Source organism: Desmodus rotundus, chromosome 10 (assembly GCF_022682495.2).
Source record: "Desmodus rotundus isolate HL8 chromosome 10, HLdesRot8A.1, whole genome shotgun sequence".
NCBI lineage: Eukaryota > Metazoa > Chordata > Mammalia > Chiroptera > Phyllostomidae > Desmodus > Desmodus rotundus.
This window is the reverse complement of record NC_071396.1, coordinates 59,948,652-59,976,367: the sequence shown is the minus strand read 5'-3', so window position 1 is coordinate 59,976,367 and position 27,716 is coordinate 59,948,652. Positions and strand designations below refer to the sequence as shown.

The window sequence follows — 27,716 nt, the reverse complement described above, 5'->3', positions numbered from 1 at the left end:
ATAACAATGAAAAATTTAAAAATATGTTATCAGGTCTCAATAAAAATTGTCTGTAGCTAATTTAAAGCTGGTCATGAAGTCAAACAGCTTGCATAATTCCTGCAAATTTAAAAATTGGCTCTTGCAGGTCAATTACAGCACACTTTTGGGACACCCAAATGTTTTTACTTGCAGATTCACTCTGGAGTGCCAGCTCCATGCCTTACCTACCTGGAAAAACATCCCATCTCAGCCTCCTGTCACCTTACACCCAATCAGTTGTGACTGTGTAGTTGATTTGAGCAAGAAATGGGTGCTAGACTGTGCTGTAGAGTTTACTCATGACTTCACGAAACATTCATTGACTTTACTCAATGTCATTACAGGTTTTAGTTGCTATGCTGTAAAAAGGAGGGAATGAGCCAATGAATTTTAAAGGCTCTTTCCCTTCAAATATACATAATCTGGGATTTTATATCTACAATCAAGCTCATTTTCTATTTTCTGAAATAGTCTCTCTTTCCTTTATTTGCCTTTTCCTGTCATTCTCATAGAAGTTCTTCCACTAATTTAAGACCAAAACTCCTTTTTCTTTAACTCTACACCCTCCTTTGTCCCTCACCACTGAGGAAGCGCCAGAGAAAACCTGTTATTGCATGTCACTGCTGATGCTTCAGTCCCTTGTCACTTCATGACTAAGGGCATGCTTCCTACTCCAGTGTGCCCCCTATTAACACAGCCAATTCACCTTCCAAAACACCACCTTATGTTCTTTCCTGGCTCAAAAACTTTCACCAAGGCCCACAATTGTTTGAGCCCTCTGTCTGACTTTGAAGTTCCTGTCAGTACCAGCTCTACCCAAGTCCACCTTCCAAATCCATACCTTTCAAGGTGAACTTAGGTCTGTAGACACACTGGTCTCTGGCTGGCTGTCTCTTTGCACAAGGCTGGCACTGTGAGAGATTACCTCTTCTTTCTTCCTCTCCACACACTAGCTTCTCTTCTGTCCAAACCCTGCTGCTGACCTCAGGAGTGCACACAGGCATACTTTCCTTAGGATATCTTGCTGTTGCTGAGTGACATCCTGTCTGGAATGCTCATTTTTTTTGGTTCTTTTTTAATAACAGCTTTATTAAGATGTGATTTATATACCATGCAATTCGCCTATTTAAAGTCCACAATTTACTGGTTTTTAGGATAGTCACAAATATGTGCAACCATCATCACAATCATTTTTAGAACATTTTATCACTCCCCCTCCCCCAGAAAAACCCTCTAGTCATCAGTTCTCAGTCTCCCCATTCCCCCAAATCCAAGGCAACCTCTAATTACTTTTTTTGTCTCAGGAGATTTGCTTATTCTGAACATTTCAAATTAGTGAAATCATATAGTTTAGCTTTACATTTATGTTTAGCTTATTTCACTTATTGGAATGGTTACAGGTTTATCCATTTTGTAGCATGTGTGAGTACTTAATTCTTTTTTATGGATCATATGGTAACTCTATGTTTAACCTTTTGAGGAACTTCCAGAGTGTTTTCCACAGTGGCTGTATTATTTTATATTGTCATCAGCAATATATGAGGATTCTGATTTCTCTAAATCCTTGTCAACCCTTGTTATTATCTGACTGTTTGATTATAGCCATCCTAATGGATGTGAAAGTGGTATTTCACTGTAGTTTGAATTTGCCTTTCTCTAATGACTAATGATATTGAGCATCTTTTGTATATTTTCTTTGGAGAAATACTTATTCAGATCCTTTGTCCATTTCTTAATTGGGTTATTTTCTTTTTGTTATTGAGCTGTGGGAATTATTTATATATTCTAGATACATATCTCTTCTCAGATACATGGTTTGCAAATATTTCCTCCCATTCTGTTGGTTATCTTTTCATTTGATTTTGTCCTTTGGTATGCAGAACTTGAATTTTGTTGAAGTTCAGCATATATGTTTTTCTTTGATTGCTCCTGCTTTTGGTGTCATATTTACAAATCCACTGCCAAAGCCAAGATCATAAAGATTTACTCCTAAAAAGAAAAAAGATTAACTCCTATGTTTTCTTCAAAGAATTTCATTGTTTTAGCTCGTACATTTAGGTCTCTGATTCATTTGTATATGGTGTGAGTAGGTGCTCAACTTCATTTTTCTGCATGTGTAAATCCAGTTGTACCAGCACCATTTGTTGAAGAGACTGTTCTTGCCCCATTAGATTATCTTGGTATGTCTGTCAGTCAGTTGACCATAGATCTATAGGTTAGTTTTTACATTCTTAATTTTCTTCCATTGCAGTATATGCTTGGTCTTCTTTTGTCCTATATTATTAAATAGCTATTTGATTTGCATCAATCTTAAATAGTTAAAAGGAACTCAATTATTATTATTACTATTATCTTAAGTTGCTAAAAAAATGTTTAAGCTAAAAAATTAAAATGCACAATGCCAAAAGTAGAAGTCCTGCCCCAGCTTTTCCTGCTGCTACTTGCAGGACTTTGTATGTGTGTGTGTGTTTTTTTTAATTTATTTTAAAATGTTTTTTATTGTTATTCAATGACAGTTTTTCTACCCATCTCTCCACCCCACCCCAACCAAAACCACCTCTCTCCCCCACTTCCACCCCCCCCCTAGATTTTGTCTATGTGTCCTTTATAGTAGTTCCTGTAATCCCCTCTCCTCACTGTCCCCTCCTCACTCCCCCTGGCTATTGTTACATTGTTCTTAACTTAAATGTCTCTGGTTATATTTTGTTTGCTTTTTTCTTCTGTTGATTATGTTCCAGTTAAAGGTGAGATCATATGGTATTTGTTCCTCACCGCTTGGCTTATTTCACTTAGCATAATGCTCTCCACTTCTATCCATGCTGCTGCAAAGGGGATAAGCTCCTTCTTTCTCTCTGCTGCGTAGAATTCCATTGTGTAAATATACCATAAATTTTGATCCACTCAGTTGCTGATGGGCACTTAGGTTGCTTCCAGGACTTGGCTATTGTAAATTGTACTGCTATGAACATTGGGGAGCACAGGTTCTTTTGGATTGGTGTTTCAGGGTTCTTAGGGTATAATCCCAGCAGCGGAAATGCTGGGTCAAAGGGCAGTTCCATTTTTAGTTTTCTGAGGAAATTCCATACTGTTTTCCACAGTGGCCTCACCAGTCTGCATTCCCACCAACAATGCACTAGGGTTCCATTTTCTCCGCAACCTCTCCAACATTTGTTTGTGGATTTCTTTATGTTGGCCACTCTAACCACTGTGAGGTGGTACCTCATTGTGGTTTTAATTTGCATCTCTCTGATGGCTAGTGATGCTGTGCATCTTTTCATATGTCTTGGGCCCTCTGTATGTCTTCCTTGGAGAAGTGTCTGTTCAAGTCCTTTGCCCATTTTTTCATTGGGTTGTTTGTCTTCCTGGAGTGGAGTCGTGTGAGTTCTTTATATATTTTGGAGATCAGGCCCTTGTCTGAGGTATCCTTGGCAAATATGTTTTCCCATATACTTGGTTCCCTTTGTATTTGAATGCTGTTTTCTTTAGCCATTCAGAAGCTTTTTATTTTAATGAGGTCCCATTTGTTTATTCTTTCTTTTATGTCCCTTGCTTTAGGGGACGTATCTGTGAGGATATTGCTCCGTGGAATGTCCGAGATCTTCCTGCCAATGTTTTCCTCTTGGACTTTTATGGTGTCACAACTTATATTTAAGTCTTTTATCCTCCTTGAATTTATTTTTGTGTATGGTGTAAGTTGGTGATCAAGTTTCATATTTTTGCACGTAGCTGTCCAGATCTCCCAACACCATCTGTTGAGGAGGCTGTTTTTGCTCCATTTTATGCTCCTGCCTCCTTTGTCAAATATTAGTTGAGCGTAAAGACTTGGGTTTATTTCTGGGCTCTGTGTTCTGTTCCATTGGTCTATGTGCCTGTTTTTATGCCAGTACCATGCTGTTTTGATTACAGTGGCCTTGGAATACAGTTTGATATTAGGTATTGTGATCACTCCTGCTTTGCTCTTCTTTCTCAAAATTCCTGCAGCTATTCAGGGTCATTTATGGTTCCATAAAATTCTGAAATGTTTGTTCTATATCTGTGAAATATGTCATGGGTACTCTAATAGGGATTGCATTCAATCTGTAAATCGCTTTGGGTAGTATGGCCATTTTGATGATGTTAATTCTTGCAATCCATGAGCATGGTACATGCTTCCGTTTGTTTGTGTCTTCCGTAATTTCTTTCTTCAGTATTGTGCAGTTTTCTGAGTACAGGTCTTTTACCGCCTTGGTAGGTTTATTTTTCTTGTTGCTATGTCAAATGGGTATTTTTTCCTGATTTCTGTTTCAGTAGTTTTGTTGTTGGTGTACAGGAATGCCTTTGATTTCTGAGTATTGACTTTGTATCCAGCTGTTTTGCCAAATTCATTTATTAGGTCGAGTAGTTTTTTGGTGGAGTCTATAGGATTTTCCATGTACACTATCATGTCATCAGCAAGCAGTGACAGTTTCATTTACTCCTTTCCAATTTGGATGCCTTTTTTTTCTTTTTCTTGTCTGATTGCTGTGGCTAGGACTTCCAACACTATGTTGAATAGGAGTGGTGAGAGAGGGCATCCTTGTCTTCTTCCTGATCTTAGTGGGAAAGCTCTAAGTTTCTGTCCATTGAGTATGATGTTGACCGTAGGTCTCTCATATATGGCCTTTATTATGCTGAGGACTGCTCTCTTTATTCCCACTTTGCTGAGTGTTTTTATCAGAAATGGGTGCTGTATCTTATCGAATGCTTTTTCCTCATCTATTGATATGATCATGTGATTTTGTCTTTGCTGTTGTTGATGTGATGTGTTATGTTTATTGATTCGCGAATATTGTACCATCCTTGCATCCCTGGGATGAATCCCACTTGGTCATGGTGTATGATCTTTTTAATGTATTGCTGGATGCGGTTTGCCAATATTTTTTGAGAATGTTAGCATCTATGTTGATCAGCGATATTGGCCTGAAGTTTTCTTTCTTCGTTGTGTCTTTATCTGGTTTTGGGATTGTGATGATGATGGCTTCATAAAACAGTTTGGGAGTCTTCCATCAGTTTGGATTTTTTTGAATAGCCGGTGAAGGATAGGGGTTAGCTCTTCCTTAAATGCTTTGTAGAATTCTCCTGTGAAACCATCTGGTCCAGGGCTTTTGTGTGTTGGGAGTTTTTTGATGACTGCTTCAATTTCGTCTGCTGTTATTGGTCTGTTCTGGTTTTATGCTGCTTCTTCATTCAGTTTTGGAAGATTATAATTTTCTAGAAATGTGTCCATTTCACCTAGGTTTTCAAATTTCTTGGCATACAGTTCTTCATAGTAATTTTTTACAATGCTTTGTATATCTGTGGTATCAGTTGTAATCTCTCCTCTTTCATTTCTAATTCTGTTTATTTGGATCCTCTCTCTTTTTTTCTTGTTGAGCCTGCTTAAGGGCTTGTCGATTTTGTTTATCTTTTCAAGGAACCAGCTCCTGGATTCATTGATCCTTACAATTGTGCTTTTAGTCTCTATGTCATTTAACTCTGCTCTGATCTTGGTTATTTCCTTACTTCTGCTTGCTCTGAGCTGTCTTTGTTGTTGGTCCTCGAGTTCTTGGAGGCGTAGGTTTAGGTTGTTTGTTTGAAATGTTTCTATCTTTTTAAGGTAGGCCTGTGTTGCTATGAACTTCCCTCTCAGGACTGCCTTTGCTGTGTCCCATAGGTTTTGGGTTATTGTGAGTTCTTTTTCACTTGTTTCCAGAAAGTTTTTGATTTCTTCCCTAATCTCGTTCTTGACCCATTCATTGTTTAACAGCATGCTATTGAGTCTCCATGATTTTGAGTGTTTTGGGTTTTTTTCTTTGGGGTTGGTTTCTAGTTTCAGTCCCTTGTGGTCAGAGAAAATGTTTGGTATGATTTCAATTTTCTTGAATTTGTTGAGGCTTGCTTTATGTCCTATCATGTGGTCTATCTTTGAAAAAGTTCCATGGACACTTGAAAAGAATGTGTATTTTGCTTCTGTGGGATGAAAAGCTCTCTATATATCAGTTAAGTCCATTTCCACTAGGGTATTGTTAAGTGACACAATATCCTTGTTGATATTTTGTTTGGAAGACCTGTCTATTTTTGACAGTGGGGTGTTAAAGTCCCCTACTATAATTGTGTTGCTGTCAATACCTTTATTGAAGTCCTCCAAGATTTTCTTTATGTATTTGGGTGCTCCTATGTTGGGTGCATATATGTTTACAACATTAATGTCTTCTTGGTGGATTCTTCCTTTGAGTATTATGAAGTGACCTTTTGGATCTCTCTTTATGGCCCTTCTTTTGAAGTCTATTATGTCTGATGTGCTACCCCTGCTTTTGTTTCCTGTCCGTTTGCTTGGAAAATTTGTTTCCAGCCTTTCACTTTCAGTCTCTCTAGGTCTTTTGTCCTGACATAGGTGTCTGGTAGCCAGCATATGTGTGAGTCATGTTTTCTTATCCATTGAGCTATTCTATGTCTTTTGATTGGAGCATTTAATCCATTTACGTTTAAGGTTATTATCGATAGGTAGTTATTTATTGCCGTTTTTTCATACCTGTATTCCTGTCTCTTTCTCTTTTCCTTCCTTTCCTTAAAGCAGTTCCTTTAGCATTTCTTGCAGAGCTGGTTTGGTGGAAGTGTATTCTTTTAGACTTCTTTTGTCTGGGGAAACTCCTTATTTGGCCTGCTATCTTGATTGAGTGCCTTGCTGGGTAAAGTAGTCTTGGTTGCAGGCCTCTGGTTCTCATTACTTGGAATATTTTTTGCCTTTCTCTTCTGGCTTGGAGCGTTTCCATTGAGAAGTCGGTGTTGCTAACCTATTGGGGCTCCTTTGTATGTTACTTCCTTTTCTCCATTGCTGCCTTTAAGATCCTCTCTTTGTCTTGGAATTTTGCCATTTTAATTATGATGTGTCTTGCAGTGGGCCTCTTTGGGTTCCTCTTGCTTGGGACTCTCTGTGTTTCCTGGATTTGGGTGACTTTTTCTCTCATCAGATTAGGGAAAGTTTCCATCATTACTTTTTCAAACATGTTTTCTATCCCTTTCTCTTCTTCTCCTACTGGTATCCCTATTATATGGATATTATTATGTTTCATGTTGTGCTGCATTTCCCTTAATCCCTCTTCATTGTTTCTGAGCCTCTTTTCCTTTTCTTGCTCTTTCTGGGTGTTTTTTTCTACTTTGTCCTCCAGCTCGTTGATCTGATCCTCTGCTTTATCAAGTCTGCTTTTGATTCCTTCTACTGTGTTCTTCAGTTCAGAAATTGTATTCTTCATTTCCTCTTGGCCCTTGTTTATAGTTTCTATTTCCCCTTTCATGTTGATATAGTTTGCAGTGAGTTCATTGTAGTTTTCCTGTAGTTTCTGGTAGTTCTCTGTGAGCTCAGTGAGGTTCCTGATAACCATTGCTTTGAACTTATTGTCTGATAGTTGAGTTGCCTCTTTTTCAGTTAGCATTCTTTCTGAGGCTTCCTCCTTTCCTTTCATTTGAGGATTGTTTCTTTATCTTACCATTGTTTGTGAGACTCTTCTTCTCAGCATCTGCTTCTTAAATTGATCTGTTTCACTCCCTGAGTTTATGGTATGAACTTCTATGGTAGAATCCCAGTGGGAATCTATAGTTCCGTCTCCTTAATCTCCTGCACTCACTGGTCTTGAGCTGATGTTTATGGGTCTAACAAGGTCTAACTCTGGTCTTTTCAGTGCTCTGGGTTTTAGTGTCTCGCCTGTGGGAAAAGGAGAAAGAAGAAGGAAAAAAAGGGGGAAAGGGACAGAAAGCAAAAGGTAATAGAAAAGGAATGGAAGGAAGGAAGGTAGGAGGAAGAAAAAAAGATCAGAGGAAAGATAAGAAGAAGGCATTTTAACAAAAGTTAAAATAAAAAAATAAAGAAGGCAGGAAGAAGGAATAGAAAAGTAAAGGATGTAAGGAAGAAGGAAGAAAAAAGAAAAGAGGACAGAAAGGAAGAAGGAATTTAGGGGGAAAGGCAAAAGAAAAAGAAAAAAATGAGAGAAAAGAGAAAAAAAATGTCTTGTGCTGGCTTTAAACCAGTCAGGTTAGTTCTGCTGGTCTTCCTCTCTGTGAAAGGGGAGGTGGTGGTTGGAGGGATTCGTTTCACTTTTCTCCCTTCCTGAGCCACACTCTTTGCTGTTGTTCAGCCCACAGTCCAGTTCCTCAGGGTCCTTCTGTTCCCTCCTAGGCCTTTAGTTCACCAGTTGTGCTCTCTTTGAATTGCACCAATTTGGGGCAACTCACACTCCCCCTTCTTGCTCTTTGCTGTCTTAGATGCTAGGGGTTCTCGGTGCTCCTTCGGGGTAGTTCAGCCCCCTACTGGGTCAAGTCTTTCTGTGGACTGCAGTCTCCCCTAACCCTACAGCTCCCCTCTGCTAGGCATTGTGCCTTCCTCCTAGAGAGTGAGTAGGGTTGCGTGGCTGATCCTCCGCTTTGTGGCTGTGTGCCGGGGCAGCAAGCCGCTGATCTGGGTGTGCACCCACCCTAGGTTTCAGTTGTGGGTGCCCAGTCGGGGTTTCAGTTGTGGGCGCCCAGGATGATGATCGAGGTGCACACCCACCCAGGTGCTTTGAGCCTCTGCGCCCAGGCAGCTAAGTCACTGATCTGGATGCACACTGATCCCCGGCTTTGGGCCTGTGAGCCCCGCGCGGCCCAGCCACTGATCAGGTTATGCGCCAACCCAGGGTTTCAGGTGTGGGCCCTAGGCCACTGATTGGGGTACGTACCCACTGGGGCTCTTTGGGTCTGTGTGCCCAGGCAGCCGGTCCTCTGATCAGGGTGCACACCCACCTAGGGTTTCAGGTGTGGGTGCCCAGTCTGCTGATCTGGGTGCGCGCCAACCGGGCTTCAGGTGTGTGCTGGGGCTGCTTATCCCAAGTTCACAGTCCAGGGGCTGAGGGGGGAGGGGCACTAGAGGCCGCGGCTGCTGCTGAGAGTTCTCTAAACAGCCACTGAATGCCTCTATTTTCTCTTTTTCTTTTCAAGAAATTCTTCCTATTCCAGCCCCCTGGTCCAAACAAGCACCTGGCCTCTCACAGAGCACAGCCTGGCTCTCTCCCAAGAATCCTGCAGCAGACCCTGCGCCCGGGCCGGGAGCTTCAGTTGCCCTGGTCCCGGTGCTGGTTGGTCCCAGGGACCTTATTGTCCTTAAGCACTCTTCTTACTGTCTGATCTTTCAATGTCCTCTATTTTTGGTCTCTGATCTTCACATATGCCTGGGATACTGTTGGCTGTTCGCTCTGTTCTTCGGATCAGCTAGGCACTTCACTGTTGCTGAGGGGAAGTGGACTCCACTCCCACCTATCTCGCCGCCATCTTCCCCTTTGACTTTGTGTTTTTATGTAGCCTTTTAGACTTTCGTATCTGAAAAGATTCATATATGTGTGTATGCATAAATATGAACATTCAAATGCATTTTCACATTTGTGAATGTATACATGCATATATTGACATTTATATTTGTGTGTTTATAATTTTTATAATTGTATATCTCTTTTTTGCAAAGTTGAGATATACAGAGGGTCCTGTGACTTTATAAATCAGCAGTATATCTTACACATCCCTTTGTGACAGTTACTTGTCTTACCTCATTCTTTTTTTATTTTTTAATTTTAAAAAATATTTTATTTATTTATTTTTAGACAGAGGGGAAGGAAGGGGGAAAGACAGAGAGAGAAACATCACTGTGTGGTTGCTTCTCACATGTCCCCCACTGGGAACCTGGTCTTCAACCTAGGCATGTGCCCTGACTGGGAATCGAATTGGCGACCCTTTGGTTTGCAGGCTGGCACTAAATCCACTGAGCCACACCAGCCAGGGCAACATTCTTTTCTCAAATTTAAAAAATTTAAAAAAATTTTTTCTCTATCCTCACCCAAGGACATTCTCATTGATTTTATAGAGAGGAGACGGGTAGGAGAGAAAGAGGGAGAGATACATCAGTTTGAGAGAGAAACATTGCCTCTCACATGTGCCCTGACCGGGGACAGAACCCACAACTCAGGCATGTGCCCTGACCAGGAATTAAAGCCACGATGTTCTGGTTTATGGGATGATGCTCCAACCAACAGAGCCACATCAGCCAGGACATCTCATTGTTTCTTAATGGTTTCATAATATTTCATAGCAGGTATACATCATCATTTCTTTAATGAGTTTTCTATTGCTGCATATTTATATTGTTTTCCTTTCTTTTTTCCCCCCTCTATTTTAATGCTGCTGAATATATGTGGGAACACTTTTCTCAGCTGGTTACCTGAAGGTGGAATTACTCATTGGGATTTTTGTCTTAAAGTCATTTTTACATTTTTCTCTCAACTGTGCTTTATTAAGCTCTGCACATATTAGGCACTTAATAAATGTTTACTGAAGTGAACACTTAACGGTTTTCATTCTGCATTTATCCTTAGCTTGCTATTTCATTTTAATAAGCTGTTTAATGACACCCTCATGCCTATTTCACTTCCTCTAAAATGAATGAAAGTTTCGGTTATCCAGTCTTTATTAGAGGGAACTAAGGTGAAATGAGTATGTGTGGCACTGGGTAGTATACAAAGTTGAGTAAGAGGAAACTCCAGCCTTCCAGGTATTTACAAACCATTAGGATGAGGCAGGCAGGACATGTGGTATGTCCCTAAGAGGCACACATGAGTTCTAAAAGGAACAGGAGAAATGCTACTTCACTTGGGTGCTAACAGGGAAGATCTCACGGAGGAGGGGACACTGAGATGCCCTTAAAGGAAAGATAAGATTTGGGCAGTTGAAGGCATACCAAGGGTGGGGGGCTGCTGGTGGTTCTTGGTGGAAGACGAGCACAATGAATTAAGAGGGGTTGAAAAAAGTGAGAACTCAGGTTGCACTAGTGCAGGCAGGGAGCAACAGGTGATGAAGCTAGAGAACCAGCAGGGCACCTGCTGTGGTCAACTTGGAATCCAGACAGGGGTTTGGCACTAATCTGAAAGGCACTGGGCCATTATAAGAAGTTTGGAATGGAATTATATTATTGGAGTTGGTCTTCAGGATGTGGTGTCAGTGGTCAGTCTAGGGCATGGTTAAAGGCTAATCTTCATTTACAGAAGTTTCTATGATATAACTTTTTCCCATTCCTCAATTCTTCCGTTAGCTTTCTGAAAATGTGGTTAACCGCATGAAGGATTCCAACTACCCTTCCAAAGTGGGCCAGCTGACTTTTCCTCCTGCTCCTCCACCTTCCACATTTGGCACCTCTGAAGGCCTGGAGAAAGGTACGGCATGTTGTAGTGATTCTGTGGAAAGATGGATTTGAGTGTGAAAGCAATGATAAACCATGTTCCCGGGAGAACATATTTGACAGCTAATGTGGCTCTGGTTTGTTTTTGGGAGATAAGAACAACTCCTTTCTGATAACTGCTTTTGAGGAGAGTGTGGCTTCCGTGCATGACAGATGCTGCCTGGTATAATGAGAACAGTACAGGTTAGTCAGAGCTTCTGTGACTGGGGCTAAAGTGTTAAAATGAGGCAAAAGGGCTTGGTTTGAGAACTCCTATAAGAAGTTGCTTTTAAGGATTCTTAAGTAAAGCATAATCATTAATGTTGGTATGGTCCAAAGAATGGTAGAGATTTATGTGAATTGGGACATTAGCAGGAATTGAGTAGGTGACTCTAGCATCAACCTCAGCAACTCTAACCTAGCCCACACGTCCTGGTTCTGGCCTGGGCTTCTGGGAGGGCCTTTTACCTTATACCTCCCAGGAGTTCTTCTACATGCACCCATGCCATGCAGAGGTCTAAGCTGATTTGTTCACTACTGTTTCTTGCCTATCACAAAGAAATTTGTGCTTTTCTCTAAATAACTACTTTCAGCAAACACAAAGGAACAAAAAAAGTTTAAGAAAGGAGGTATAAGGTACAAAAATGTTAAGATATTACAAACTACAAAAGTCTTGGGGCAATTGCTGTTCATGAGAATCTGGGTCTTAGCTATCACTTGTAACTTGATGTGTACTTTTTCACCAATTGACAGGAGGAGCCATGGCACTATGGAGTATAAACTCTGTCTCACCATGGATAACTATTCTTTGTACTGTATGTGGTCTTACATTAGAGTTGTCTTTTCTGCTGATCCTTCCTATTAGGTTATAAGATTATAGAAGTCAAGAATGATATCCTGTCTATTCAGCATTTACTGAAAGCTAGCCAGGGATTAGGACATAGGCCTTGTTCTGGGACACAGTGACAGATATAAAGAGACACCATTCTTATGGCACCCATTACTCTAGTTAAGGAGCCAAATATACATATAACCCTGTAGGTCACATTTTTCATGTGATGCTACAACACTAGATGCATGCCCAAAGTCTAAGGCAGAGGAATGAGTAACTCACTATTTTAGGGCTGGGCTCCAAGAGGGATGACTTTTGAACTGTGTTTTGAGAGCTAGAGCAGTGGTAGACAGGCATTTCAGGCATGGTGAATAGCATCAACAAAGGCCCAGAGGGGTGCACCCTGGCCAGTGTGTGGACCTCAAGGCAGCTTGCTATCTCTAGAGTACAAGAAGGAAAGAGGAGGTATCAGGGCCATGCATGCTTAGGGGCTAGGTCCTGGAGACCTCTACACAGTGACGAGAGAGCTTTGGCTTCATCCTTGTGGCCAGAGTGCCTGCCAGGCCTTCTATATCTCTCTCCCTGTATTGTCTGCCTGAGAGCGTCCTGAGCTTTAGGGCAAATCAGTACCTGTATTTGGACCCATCCCAAGATCTTTTCGAATATTCTGTTAGTGATGGGGCTGAGTGAGGTTCTCAAAACCCACACAAGATGCCCCCATCCTTTAACATAAGGGCTAGCTCCCATGATTTCTCTAGCTGACTGATGAGTTGAAGTGGATCTAACGTAACCCCGGGCACTTTAATAAACTGTATTAACTGGTGAGAGGGAGAAGTAATGAAAAAACAAAAATTGCCAAAATATATTATGCACACATCAGTTTCAGCTTTGAAAGATAAAAGAAGCACTTACTGCAGTTTTGGTAAGTTTCAGTAATTTAAGAAGCAAAAATTGTGGTTCTTTTGTCATTTGGTTTTAGTTATAATGAAGTATTTTTTTGTTTAAATAATGAGTGTGAGTTTTGAGTTTCTGAATGCTATAGAATAGTCAGCATAAATGGACTTTCTTGGAGTTGACTAATTTTAAAATATTTTTACTTTTAAAATCAGTGTGTGCTTTTATTTTAATGATAGAAACTAATTAGAAAAAAGAAGTTAGAATTAAATCCTTATGTTACACCATACCTCAAAATAAATGTCAGAGGCAATATAAGATTTAAATTTAAGAATTGAAGCCATAAACATGTACACATGTACATAAAAGTACAATAAGTAGACTTTCAAAGCTCCACATCAAATGAAGAAACCCTAAATTATGAAGAAAAGTAGGTACTGAAGCTATAAGAAATTAGAGATAATTTTAAAAAAATAAATTAAGAATGAATAATAAACTAGGGAACTGTAGCATGACAGTATTGGTAGTCTTAATATATAAAGAGTTCTTAAAAGATTCTTAATAGAAAATGTACAGAAATGGTCATAACATGTGATGAGATTACAACTTCAATAATGATTAGACACATATTAAAAAATGAGGCGTACAAGGGGGCAGAGAAATGGGTAGGCTTGTACATAGAAGGTGGGAGTGTGGATTAGTGCTGCTTTCTCTACAATGGATTGATATATTTGATACATTATTTTTGTAGCAATAAAAGGAAAATTGTGTAAAGAGCAAAAATAGGATAAATTATACCTCAATAAAGCTGTCATAAGCAAATAAGTAAAAACAGGGAGCATTAATGTCAAAATAAGAACTGGTCAGCAGTATACTATTTATATTCCTAGTTGAGAACCTGTCATGTTACTATGCAGCATCTAGGTGTGACTTCCTTGCAGGCTGGAGCACCGCTGGGCCCATCCTTCTGTAGGAGGTCTGAAAGTGGGAATCATGGGATGATTACTTTTGGAAATGACTCCCTGAAGGGTTGAGTGCCCCAGCTTGTGAGTTCAGCATGCTTTGAAAGGTCTTGGGAGTGGAATAGCAAATCCTCATGTATTCTTTCACAAAGTCTGGTTCTTCTATAATATTTTGTGCAGTTCTAGTAGCTGCCACTTTAGAAGCCTATGATGGAGGTGTAGGACATTTGGCCAAGACCACAGAAAAGTGTTGAAATTTGGCTGAGAGATAGGAAGGATAAAGGCTGGGGAAGGAGGAGAACAAAACATTCTGTATCATCAAGTGGTGAGGAGAGTAGAGTGAATTGGATTTGCTCAGAAATCTCCAAGTTCATGACTGTCAAAAGGTAGATTGACTGTAACAATGTAAAGAACCCAATAATATTAGAGGTTGATTCAGGTTTATTCATATATAAAATACCATTAATAGGGAGTGTTTACCATATTCAGGATTAGAAATTCATAGAATGGGGTACTAAGAAAATCAAGATTTAAGGAACCCCCTTTCCCCCATGTTAAAACTGAGGCCCCAGAGGCTATCCTTTCAGGATGAAGCACGCTGTGGTCCTTCAGCTGTTCCTGGCCTGTGTTTAGTAGATGACCTAGATTTCAAGTAATTGTAGAGTGAGTTGGGATGGATTTGAAACACTGCACTCAAGTAGTTTTTCCTACTGCCAGTCCTGTGTAGTTAGAGGTTCTGGTCCAGAGTGGAAGGTCTTTGGGCTATTCCCCTCCAGACTGGCTGGATCAAGCATGTGTTCTGTTCACCCCTGGGGCATGTCCCTCCTTGGGAGTGCATTCCTGAGCCCCTTTCCTGAATAACTGCGGTGTCTTCCTTTGTCCTCTGGTGCTACTGACAGGTCTTTTCTTCCCATCCCTTTGCAGACTCCAAACTGCCCATGTCGGAGTATGGTGATAGCCAGCCACCCTCAGGGGTGGAGGCGGATCTCCTTAAGAGGTGAGTGTGAGTGCCCACTCACCCCTGGTTCTGTGCTGTGGCTGAATGCTCTTTCCTCACTGGGGCCCTTTCCCTGGCCTGAAGGCCCTAGGTTTATCTCACATATTTTGTCTTATTTAGATTGCATAACAACCCTGTGGCATAGGTGGTAATAGTCCTACTTTAAAGATGAAGAAACACCAAAAGGGGCATGTGGGAGTTGATTGCTAATGTTTTCAAAAATTCATTTGAAAAAGTCAGGACTAAATAGTTTAGTGTCTGGACCTTCTGTGCCTGTGTGTGTGTGCAGGCATATTTTTAGATATGAAGGAGAAAGTGGAGTCCTTAGAAATCTGACTGTAGTTGGTGAGATGGACTTGGCTCCACAATGTTGGTGACCTTCCATTAGCATAGGCCAAAACACTGGAGAGCTGGCAATACATCTGAACTGGGATCTGCTTCACCTCCTGAGGCTTGTATAATAGTGGTTAAGGCATAGAGGCCCTTGTGGAGTGCAGGTTTGCATCCTGATTTTGTGACTTCCTGGTAATGTGACCCTGGAAAATTACTGCATCTTTCTAGGCCTCTGAGAAGACATAAATCAAGTATCTCTTTCATTGGTTTTGGCCTGATTAAATATGTTAATGCATATAAAGTACACATAGTGCCTGGCACACAGAATTCTCAGTGAATGCTAACTGTAGTTATTACTGATCAACTTCTTCAAACTCTTGAAGACACTGGCCTCTGTGGCAAAGGACCAAATGAGTTTGTTTAGGGGTATGCAGTGTCAGCTGATTTTCTCCTTCCAGTATGTCAGCCATGTGGGTCTGTTCCATAGTCATAGATTAATCCACATCCTAAGAATTAACCTGAACCCTTTTTTTGTACTTTTAAACAGTTTAAAAAGGTCAAGTAATACATGCTAATGAAAGACTTAGAAAATATATAAAATGAATAGATTCATCCATAGATTCATCATTAAAAGACAACCACTGTTAATATTTGGAGTGTTTCTTTCAAATGTGTCTTTTCCCTAGTTTAGGATTATTTTTTCAGAGTCATATATAATTTTATATTTTGCTGTTTTTACTTAGTATTATAATTTTTCCCATTGTTACACCTGCTTTATAAACATTTTTATTGCTAAAAAGTAGTTTTTCATTCTCAATTTTTAGGTTTAATCTATAGACAAATCAAATAATGTATTTTCTAATGATAATGTAATATATCATTGTGTGATCATACCAGATGTTTTTTAAGTTGATCTTGATTGTTGGACATTATAGTTGTTTGCATTTTTTACACTATAATGAATAATACTACTAAGATCATCTTAGTACTAGTAACTTTTTTCTCTCTTTAGGATTATTTTACTGGGCAGAAAGCACAGAAATAGGTCAAAGATTAGGAAAAGATTAAGGATGAAGAGTTACATGTTAAAGAAAAAGATAGTTGCATACTTTATAAAAACCTTCAAGCTCTCAAGTAGAGGGAGGGAAGATGGGGCTTCCCACCATTCCTACTCATTTTGAAAGAGTAGCTAGTGAGGAATTGAAACCCTGCCCCAAGGATCTCTTATTTGGCAGGTGGCTGCCCAATTCCTTACCTGGTGGTCAGCTTTCCTTCTTTTCCTAATGTATATTATTCTGGTTGAGAAAGTGTCAGCTCTTTCCCCTTGCCTTGAGGACTGTCACTGATGCCTGACATCAGAGGGGTCAGACAGTATGGGGTTTCACAGTGTTCTCTCTGGCCAGCCTCAGGTTCTACTGGCCTACACATTCCAGTCCCCTGGCCAGCCGAAATGAGTGCACAAACTTTTTCCTGGCTACCTACTGCCAAGTCATTACCTCTGCACCTGCATCTCCCGTGTCTTTCCTGGCACAGGTACAAACAGGAGCAGGCTGTAGTCCAGGATGAGCTGTACCAGGTGGTGATGAGGGAAAGAGAGGCAGCCACAAAGTACCACAGTGCATTCCTGCATCGAGTGGAGGGCAGCGTTGACCAGGAGAACCAGAAGTCAGCCCTGCTGGTGAGTGCAGTTCTTCCTGAGCTGGCCTTTCATGCTTTCACAATGCAGGGAAGCAGAAGTTGGGCCTGATTGGTCTGAAGCCCATGGTACAGGCTGCCCATTGGATGCCCTCCAAGTCACCTTTGTAGAAAGAGTATCTTTTTAGGGACCAGAAACTTGGTTCTTGTAAATCTGGCTCTGACACTGATATGCTTTGGTACCTCTGGCCCATGTTTTCAGTCTTTGCAGAACCTCAGGTCTACACTATAAGAGCTGGATCATTTGATGGCCTGGTCCTGCTCTGAAATTTGAGTTATAAGTGCTTCAGTGGTATGTGTGCTATTAGGAGGGTGTGAAGGGAGAAGACTGGGGCTTGGAGCCATGCAGTTAATAAGATGTTGGAATTGTAGAATTAGGCAGCCTGTGTGTGAATCTTAGCTCCCTACTTGTTAGCATGGGCACATCCTCTAGTGTCCATGAGCTTTGGTCAAGGGTCAGGATGTTTGCACACAGTATTACCCAAGGGATCATTGGAGGTGATAAGTAACTCTGAAGGACATAATCCTCCCTGGCAGCTCTTGAATGTGTGCTATTATTGCTGTTATTTTTATTAGTATACTTAACTGATGGGAGTCTCTTAGTTAGGAGTTGTTCTGCTGTAAGTGCTCGGATGTTCAAAGTGTGCAGTAGTCACATAAGAAATGTGAACAATGTAGGATCCTCTTCCTTGGGTTATTTTTAGTCTAGTGGAGAAGACAGCCTTACACCAAAACTGAAAAGGCCAAATCAGTTACATTAAGTGTGCAATGGAGGTAAAGATAATATGATTGGGAATACAAAGGCAGTGGTGTCAATCAACTGGTGGCATTTGACCTCAGCCTTGAGTAATGTAGAGCCCCCAGGCTGAGGGAGCAGCTGTGCTGCGATAGGTGGATATCCAAGAGGTAATGGGACACTGAGAAGTGAGTGAGGTATGAAGCCAGATTAGGGAAGGCCTTGGATACCTTGAGTAGTTAACCCACAATATATCTCACAATGACTCTGAAACTGCAGAGGATTCCCAGATGTTCATAAGGATGGGAACAATCCTTATGAACATCTGGGAAACACAAGTGATTTGACTTGTGTTTTTAGAATGCTATGGCATCCTGATGAAGAATCAGTTGATGAAGAGAGAAGCTGGGGTGAAAACACAGTTTTAGAGGCTCTTGCAAGTTAGTCTCTGAGGGACAGGCAGGTTGTTACCCCTCTGCAAGCAGCCTGACAACCAAGTCATAAGAAACCTGGTCCTGGAGATGAAGAGTTAATCAATGCGGCACAAGCAAAAATGGTTGGCTACCTAGAACAGTCATCTAGCATGGAAAATTGCAGCTTCCAGGTATGGTATCTCTATTTCTACCTGGAATGCATTAATTACTGTGAAAGGGAATACACAGCATCCCTTCTCCACCTGCAAAAGAGAGGGCTGGGCCCTGCTTCCTCAGGATTATCCCTGGAAGAGAACCTATACAAGTGTGAAGTGATATCAATGACCTTCAGTACAAGTGTGTAGGATTTTTTAAATGAAGGGTAACTTTAAAGGAGATAAATCCTTATTTGATTCCTGCCCCTAAGTTTCTGGATGGATAATGCTCTTCTGAACCAGAGTTCCTGGGGAAAAGTGAAGCAAATGACTTCCTTTGTTTTGAAGAGGTTTAGTAACTACTTTTTTGGACATTCCCATTTTTTGACTGTTCAGCATCCATTTCTACACACATTTGGTGCCCCTGTTTCCTATTGGGAACTTACCTGTTTCCTGTTGTTGTGTCATCTTGCTGGGATTGCAATTCTAATACCTAGCTTCCTTTATGGAAGCTAGATCTCTTCTTTCTCCCTGCCATGGTACAGGCAGAATCTGGGTACAGGTCCCAAGGGAAGTCAGTCAGATCCTCTCTCCAGGACTTTCAGTTTTGAGTGAGTAAGAAGGCCAGGGTGGGGTTGTTTTGTTGCATGACTGACCAGGACATCGTCCTGTGAGGCTGCCATTGATTTTTGTCTGGTCCTCCTTCCTTCTTGAGGATTGGATCATTTGCTGGTAACTTGCTGTCAACTCTCCTTTGCTTCACTTAGCTGGAGTTGGTTTCTGTTGCTAGGTCCTATAGCAGATGCAGAGCCCAGTTTTAAAGGCTTACAGCCACATTCAATATTCTGTGTAAACAGAGGAGAAAGGGAGCTAGAACCAGGCCCTTTTCTATAAGTGCCAATAGGGTATTCACCTAGGTGTTGAGTGAAGCTGTGGCCAACACTTCCATTTGTGTTGGTATGGGTGGCATGTGCTTTTAGTGGTGATAATTTCAAAACTGTACTTTGGAGGATTTAAATAGGAGAAGAAAGATGGAGAGAAGAACTTGAACAGAAGCATAGAGAATTTTCATTCTTCACCTGCATCTTCTAGATGCAAGGATTGAAGAAGACTGCTAGGCAGAGCACTTAAGGTCCCAATGTTGGGATCACAGCACATCCTCTTAGTGAGGAGTCTAGGTTGTACCCTGAGGCAGACCTGGCATGGTCACTGGTCACATGAGCTACTGCACACTAGTTGTCAGTGACTTCTCTGACTAGTGTCCTCTTGAACCTGTAGCCTTGTCTGGAGTATTTTCTTTTGAGTATGCTGAGTACAGTTTGACATTAAATTGCTCTTTTGCCATGTCTCTTTGCCTCTGACTTTTACAATATTGATTGATTGAGGGTTTTTTTTTTTTTTTGCATAAGGGAATGATTCAGATCATAATTGAGAAAAGTTCATAAAACTAATGACAAGGAAAGGTAATAATTTTTATAACTGACTTCGGATGACAAAAGGGTTATCATTTCCCATCTAGTGCATCAACGATGAACTGTTTTTGCCTGATTTTTCTCACTTGCTGACTGTTAAAGTCCCTGTTATATAATTGGGGCAATGGCCCTGGTGTCAATGGAGCCTATGCGAGGTATGCTTTTCTCTGAATTGGGGGAGGAAATTTGGTGTCTACATAAATATTTTGGAGTCCAAAACATTCTAGAGAGAAATGAACAGAGTGGTTTTTTGGGCTGAGTTTTCTGATGGGGAGAACCTTAAAAATCCAATAAATGGAGTAATAAAGACTTGGCAATAGCTTTACTTCAGAGAAGAATGAGATTTATGACCTTGCCTATTGGATTCTGACACATATTATTAGGTATATGTGATTGCATTGTACCTGATAGAAAATAAAAACTTTCTTTTTTTTTTTTTTTTGGTGAGCAGTTTATGTGTGTGTATGTGTGTGTGTGTATAAATAAAATATTTTTGTGTGCTTGTACGGTAGGCATTGGGTTAATTTCTTATTAAATAGAAATAAGTAAGGTACAGCCTGATGCTTGAAATCTAGCTGAACAGAAGTTCTACAACTAAAGATTTAGTTCTACAACTAAAGAGACTTGGAACCAGCTGGTTCTATACCCTTGTGTGGCAGTTAAAACTCGGGAGGGATATCTTGGCTGTGGAGGTTCCCTCTGAGGAGCGAGGGGCCTCAGCCGCCCATCAAGTCCCCCAGCCCAGGATTTCAATGCCTGGAAGAGAAGTCCCCATAACTTCTGAGTGTAAAAACCAGCAGGATTGTGGATGAGTGAGAGGAAGGGCTTCTGGAGTCCCAGGCATCTCCTCCTAAGGGCCCATGCACGGACTTACTCGGATTCACTTGCTCTGAGCTCCAGCACTACAGCAGCAGCTTGAAAGTCACTAAGGAAGGAAATGAATTTCTCAGGACATCAGGGCGAGAGCTGGAGGGGTAGCTTTCCCCCAGACAGAAGTTCTGGCATAGGCCATTGTTCCTTTGCCAAGCCCTAACCTTAAAGAGTCAGCAGGCAGGCTCCATATCTGAATCTTCATCAACCTGGCTAACGCTGTTTGCCCTGTGCTGGTGATCTGTGACCTTGCCCCAACCAACTTTTGGGCCCACCCAAGCCATTTCCAGTAGCTTTTCCATACAAATGGCCTGTCTTGGCTCATGCTTTGGGCTTTCCTAAAATCTTTCAAACAAATAGCATCTGGCCTCAGCATACCCATACCACTCGCTAAGTGGCTCCAGGTGTGGCACTAGTGGCAGTGGACCTCGGTTTACAGCTTGGTCTCTCCCAGGTGCCTCCAAGCATAGCACAGATAACAGCCATCTGCAGATCACTTTGTAGCTAAGGCAGGGTGCTCCCAGGCAGGGCACAGGGGATGGGTGACCTTGGCCTATACCTCCCAAGAGGGCTCAGAACCAGCATACCCTGTGGGTAGCTTCAGACCATGTCAGAACATCCCCCAACCACTTCCACACTGAAGTAACACACTCAAGGGGTGGACTCAGTGGGCATCAGAGCTCCACTGAAGTGAGTCCTGCTCTGTGGGGTGAACCCCTATACAGCTGATCCTACATAGTGGTCACAGCCAGTCCTCACAGCTAATCAGCCTGGGGATAAATTCCTGCCATTAAGGTGCCAACAGCAATCAAGGTTCAACTACAACAGGAATGTGCACACAGCCCACATGGGGGGGTGCACCTGAAATGCCTAGTAGCTTGGGTATTGGGGAGGCTGTGCACTGGATCCTACAGGACATTTACTACATAAGGCCATTCTACCAAGCCAGGGAGATGTAGCAACTCTACCTAATACATAAAAACAAAAACATGGAGGCAACCAAAATGAGAAGACAAAGAAACATGTTCTAAATGAAAGAACATAATAAAACTCCAGAAAAAGAAATAAACAAAATGGAGACAATCAATTTACTAGATGTAGAGTTGAAAACACTGGTCAAATGAACTTGGGGAAAAGTAGAGGAACTTCGTGAGGACTTCAACAAAGAGATAGGAAACATAAAAACAGAGAGATAAAAAACATAAAAAAGAATCAGGCAAATGAAATGTACATTAATTGAAATGAATAATACATTACTAATTTGGGAATTGGCAGTGGAGTAGATAAAGCTGAGGATCAAATCAGAGATTTGGAAGAGAAGGAAAATACCCAATCAGAATAGCAAAAAGAAAAAAAGAATCCAAAAACACAAGGGTAGTTATAAGGAGCCTCTTGGACAACTTCAGTCATACCAACATTCACATCATGAGGGTGCCGGAAGGAGAAGAGAGAAAACAAAGAATTAAAAAACCTATGTGAAAAAATGATGGAAAACTTCTTTAACCTGGTGCAAGAAATAGGCACACAAGTCCAGGAAGTGCAGAGTTCCAAAAGAGGTGAACCCAAAGAGGCATGCACCAAGGCACATCATAATTAAAATGCCAAAGGTTAAAGACAATGAATTTTTAAAAAATCCTCACTCAAAGACATGCTTATTGATTTTACAGAGAGTGGAAGAGAGAGAGAGGGAGAGATAAATGTCAGTGTTGGAGAGAAACACTGATTGGTTGCCTCTTGTATGCACCCCAAACATGGACTGAACCTGCAACCTAGGCATGTTCCCTGACTGGGAATTGAACTGGTGACTTTTCAGCCTAGGGGACAACGCTTCAACCAAATGAGCCACACCAGTCAAGGTGACAATGAGAGAATCTTAAAACGAGCAAGAAAGAGAAAAGCAGTTACCTATAAGGGAACACCCATAAAATTGTTAGCTGATTTTTCAACAGACACTTTGTGGCTACAAGGGATTGGCAAGAAATATTCAGGGATTAAAAGCAAGGACCTACAACCTAGATTACTCTATCCAACAGAGCTATCATTTAGAATTGAAGGATAAAGAGCTTCCCAGACAACAGCTATTTTCCTTGTGAAGATCTGTTTGTCAGGAGAGTAACATGTTCTCAGAATTGACCATAGAGTGTTGTAACATCATACCAAAGGGACAGGAAACTACTATAGGAGGAAGGAGGCAGCAACAGTAGCCTCTTCATGGTGGGGTAGGAAAGTCTTCTAAGAGGAGGTGACATGTTAGCTGAATCTTAAAGGCTGAAGAGAAGTTTGCCAAGTGAGGAAGAGTAAGAAAGGGTGTTGCAGATGAAGGATACTGGAGGAGCAAAGGTCAGTGGCTGAGAGAAGACAAGCCTTTTGGCTGGAGTCGGGGGGGGAGGGGGTTGAGTGTGGCAGATAGGAGAGGTCAGTTTAGGCCTTTGCCTGGAGCGAAATTCTGAAAGTGTAATAACAGGGATTTTTAGGACAATGTTTTCTTCATCCTCAAAAGAGACACTCAAGAAGAGAGACTTTTTTCTGCTGAATGTCGAACACTGGAAAAAGTCCTAAATGGTAGATGAAGATATTGGGACCAAATCTTTCTGCTGAACAGAAGGCAGAAACTGAGTGTTTCTCTACCTGAATGTGCCCATCTAACCTAAGGACTTACACAGAAAAAGTGACTGTCCTGCTCTGCTTTCCAGTTTTCAGGGGAGTTTTGATCTATTATTGCATTATTCTCATTGGTCAAGCACTCCAGGAGGTTGCCACTTTAGCTCTATGAGCCCTATAATCAGAATTTTAAGAAAATACCAGATTCAGAAGTTTTTAAATTGCAATTTTCTGAAATTATGAATGAGATGGAAGATTTATTTTGGCTTTACTACCGCCATAGCCTTTTTTCCTAATTCTTCTCTCCTACATTTTTCTAAGTCTTATTCCTCAGATTATAAGCTCCTTGAGGTGTAAGAACTGTGCCCTCTCTCTAAGCGAGATCACTTTGGTCTTCTCTATAATGCTCAGCAAATTATAGATGCACAACAGATAGTTATGGAATGGCAAATCTCAAGTGATTGAGGGTATGGTGTGGTGGCTCCTGCTTAGGAGACTGCATAGTCTTTGTTGACTCCTTGAGGCCTTATTGCAGTGCCCCATTGCAAGTAGGTGGAAGCAGCTACCCATCTCAGCCTTTCCTAGGATGGATAGCAACTCACAGATCTGACCTTTCAAACAATAAAGCAAAGCAGAACAACAACAACAACAAAATGCTTTCAGTATGATATCTTGGAGTCAACTAGAAAGCAGTTTATATGACTACTAGTCAGAGACTTAGGGACTTGGGTTTAACTTGTGTGGAATAGGCAGAAAGTAGGTCTTTGGTGATTTAGGCCTGGGGATTCTGGCGCCTTTGTCTTTATGCTTCCTCCAGTTTGAGCTGCAGATTGAGATGCTGAATTCCTGTGGAGATCTACTTGTAAGCACTTAGAAGGCTGATAAAAGGCATAATCTGGAAAAAAGGGCATGACATCCGTGGTCCCTTTCTTTGTTCCCTTAAATCTTGCTGGGCTTTTTTTCCCCCCTAGATTAGATCAGGGATTGACAAATTTTCTGTGTAAGGAGCCAGATAGTAAATATTTCAGGTTTTTCAGGCCACGTACAGTCTCTGTCACATGTTTTTTGTTGTTTTTATAGCTCTAAAATATGTAAAAACATTCTTAGCTCAGAGGTCATACCAAAAGAGGCTCTAGGTTGAATTCCACGTGTGGGCTGTAGTTTACTGACCCATGGACAGGGCAGTGCAGCTCTGGAGATTTTAATTTTTTAAGTCTCCAAGGAACCAGTTGCCTCAAGGAGCTGGGAGACAGTGCCACTGACAGTGGTCCCAGTTCCTCAGTAGTTCTCATTCCTGTGAGAAGTTTCATGGCATGGTGGTATCTGTCAGCCTAAGTCTTCTTTTTTCTTTTCTTCTTTTTAAAGATTTTATTTATTTTAGAGAGAAAGGGAGGGAGAGAGAATGGGAGAGAAACATCAATGTGTGGATGCCTCTTGTGCTCCCCCTTCTGGGGACCTGGCCTGCAACTCAGGCACGTGCCCTAGACTGGGAATCGAACCAGCAACTCTGATTCACAGGCCACCACTCAATCTACTGAGCCACACCAGCTAGGGCTCAGTCTTCTGATCTGTAAAATGAAAGTTTTTTCTTGAGACAGCCTGCTGGGCTCTTTGTGAAGGGTCATGAACTTCCACTTTAAGTCCTGATTCTTTTTACATTTGGAATTTTTTATGGTTTCTACTTTTCTGCTGACATTCTGTTATTTACAAATGTTATCCATCTTTCCCATATTTATCATAGTTATTCTAATATCTTTATCTGATAATTCCAACATCTGGGTCATCTCTGTCTTTGGTTCAATAGACTGTTTCCTCTCTTGATAATGGGTCTTATTTTCCCACAGCTTTATGTGCCTTGTAACTTTTTATTTGCACTGGACATCATGGACAGAACAGTAGATACTGAGGTAAATAGGGTTTATGCCCAGAAATGCCACTGTTCTTCTTTGACAGACCATTAGTGTGGGTGGATGAGTAAATTTAGTCTATAGTTGAGAATGGTGTGGGCTCCATTGTTGCTTTGGCGTCAGACCCTGTGAGGGTGGAACCAAAACCTGTTCAGCAGGCTTAGAATCTGATCACTTCAGGGTTTGTCTGTGTTCTCCTGCTATCCCATCAGACTATTTGAAGGCCCTACTTATCTGTCCCAGGATGCTTCCTTGTACTTGCTGTAGCTGCAGGCAGCTGGTGTGTGGTGCTTGGTGTAGAGCCTGGAGTACCTTGAGGTTTCTCTCCATCTCCTGCCTGACTTTCAGGTGTCAGCAGATCCTGTGCACTTGTGCCTCGGGAGTGTTCATGGAAGGAGCTCATTCAATTCTGCCCTGTATCCAAGTATTTTAAACAGTGTAGTTAAAGAAGATTCTCATGACCAATACCAAATTTATTTAACTCTTCCCTTTTATTGTCATCACTTTGAAGCACTCTTCACTAACCAAAGAAAATGAAAAGGGCAAAGTACTATGACTGCTCTCACTCCCTTCCTGAATGTTTAGGCCCATATGGCTACTAATGTATAGGGTCAGTCCTTCCACAGGATAGGTGGGGTCTCCCAGAGCCAGGTATAAAGGGACACACTACACAGCTGACCACCTCTATTCCCCATTTGTGGCCACATTTGCTAAAAGAGCAGGGGTATGTACATTTCATTATTTTAGAGGTGAGGGATAATTAGTTGGAAGGGGCATTGTGAGGCCTCCTGGGTTCCTAATTTCTTTATTAAGGTCAGTGTTAAAATAGTCTGACAAGAGATTATTTTCTTTTTCTCTTCGGAGAAAAGAAAACTATAGATAGGCTTGCATGAAAACTGATTCAACTGTATTTTTAGCTGATTATACACCAAGAAAAGAACTTTGTTTTTATTTCTCATATATTTTATACAAATTGGTGGAGGGAGGGCATAAAAATCAGACATGGCAGCCAGTTACTGGCTAAGAGTCTGGCACTAAGTGTAGGGATGGCCCTTAGTGCATGAGAACAGGATTGTGATGCCCACTTTGTGGATGGTCGTGAAGATTGACCAGGGGCTAACTTAAATACTGACACCCAGGTGCTCGAGGAAGTGAACATGTTGTTCTGAGAAGGTGAGGCAGACAGAGTGCTGCATCCAAATGCCTGTCACTGGGAACCTTTCACTCTACTGCACTGTTTCTTCTCTCTGGAATGGGAGTAGTCAGGGTTTCACATTGTTGGCAGTGTTAATAATTTCTTCTCTTCTTCACCTCCTAGGATTGGTGGTCTTAGGAACAGAGTTGATGTGGATGGATTTTTAGAACAAAACAGCCATGTAGCCTTCTGTCCGGTTGTGTGAAAAGAGGCAGGGCCTCACAGAAACACCTTCCTTCTGAGCAAAGGCCTTGGGGCTTCCCAGATGTGTTACAGGTGTAGGATCAGGGCACTGTGGTTACTTTGATGCTTCTAACTGTCTTCACCAGCTTCACTTTGCTCTTTGTCCATTGCTGCCAAGCTTTTCAACCTACTGTCCATTAGAATCACCTGGAAATTTGGTAAAAAATACAGTTGCGGGAGTTCCGGCCAACATGGAGGCATAGGTAGACACACTGTGTCTCCTTGCACAACCAAAAGAAGGACAACAACAATTTAAAAACAAAAAAACAACCAGAACTGACAAAAAATTTAACTGTGTGGAAGTCCAACAACCAAGGAGATAAAGAAGAAACATTCATCCAGACTGGTAGGAGGGGTGGAGACAGGCAGCCAGGGCACAGAGGACTCGCGGCAAGTGGAGGCTGGCGGACCCAGCAAGGTGGGGAATTGTGGAATGGGGCAGGCCAGGCTGCAGCTCACAGACCCCAGAAGGTGGTGGCTGGCAGACTCTGCGGCCCCACATTCGGACATAGATAAACCGGGAAGAGCAGTGTGGGAGCAAAGAAGACCACGCAACCCAGGGCTCCAGCTCAGGGAAATAAAGCTTCAAACCTCTGATTGAAAACACCTATGGGGTTGAGGAGGCAGCAGGAAAAACTCCCAGCCTCACAGGAGAGTTCACTGGAGAGACCCACAGGGGCCTAGAGCATGCACAAGCCCACCCACTCGGGAATCAACACCAGAGGGACCCAATTTGATTGTGGGTAGCAGAGGGAGTGACTGAAGTCCAGTAGAGAGTGGAGCAAATGCCATTGCTCCCCCTCGGCACCTCCCCCACATACAGCATCACAGTGCAGCAACCAGCATTACCCTGCCCTGGTGAACACCTAAGGCTCTGCCCCTTTACATAACAGGCACTCCAAGACAAAAAAAAAAAAAAAAAAATGGCCCAAATGAAAGAAAGCTTCAGAAAAAATATAACTAAGCAACGAAGAGATAGCCAACCTATCAGATGCACAGTTCAAAACACTGGTAATCAGGGAGCTCACAAAATTGGTTGAATTTGGTCACAAATTAGATGAAAAAATGAAGGCTATTCTAAGAGAAACAAAGGAAAATGTACAGGCAACCAATAGTGATGGGAAGGAAACTGGGACTCAAATCAACACTGTGGACCAGAA

The 27,716-nt window shown here is 41.6% G+C and overlaps 1 protein-coding gene across 4 annotated transcripts in view; it reads left to right on the top strand.

Annotated features, from left to right (window-relative positions):
* CHCHD6 (coiled-coil-helix-coiled-coil-helix domain containing 6) overlaps positions 1 to 27,716 on the top strand; it is a 324,191-nt gene that overhangs the window by 25,326 nt on the left and 271,149 nt on the right. For all 4 annotated transcript variants that reach the window (XM_053912641.1, XM_024580229.3, XM_024580231.2 and 1 more), the window contains exons 2-4: positions 11,126 to 11,246; positions 14,864 to 14,936; positions 16,803 to 16,947. In XM_053912641.1, the coding sequence (XP_053768616.1) occupies positions 11,126 to 11,246; positions 14,864 to 14,936; positions 16,803 to 16,947 (339 nt within the window). The remainder of the gene's footprint in view (positions 1 to 11,125; positions 11,247 to 14,863; positions 14,937 to 16,802; positions 16,948 to 27,716) is intronic.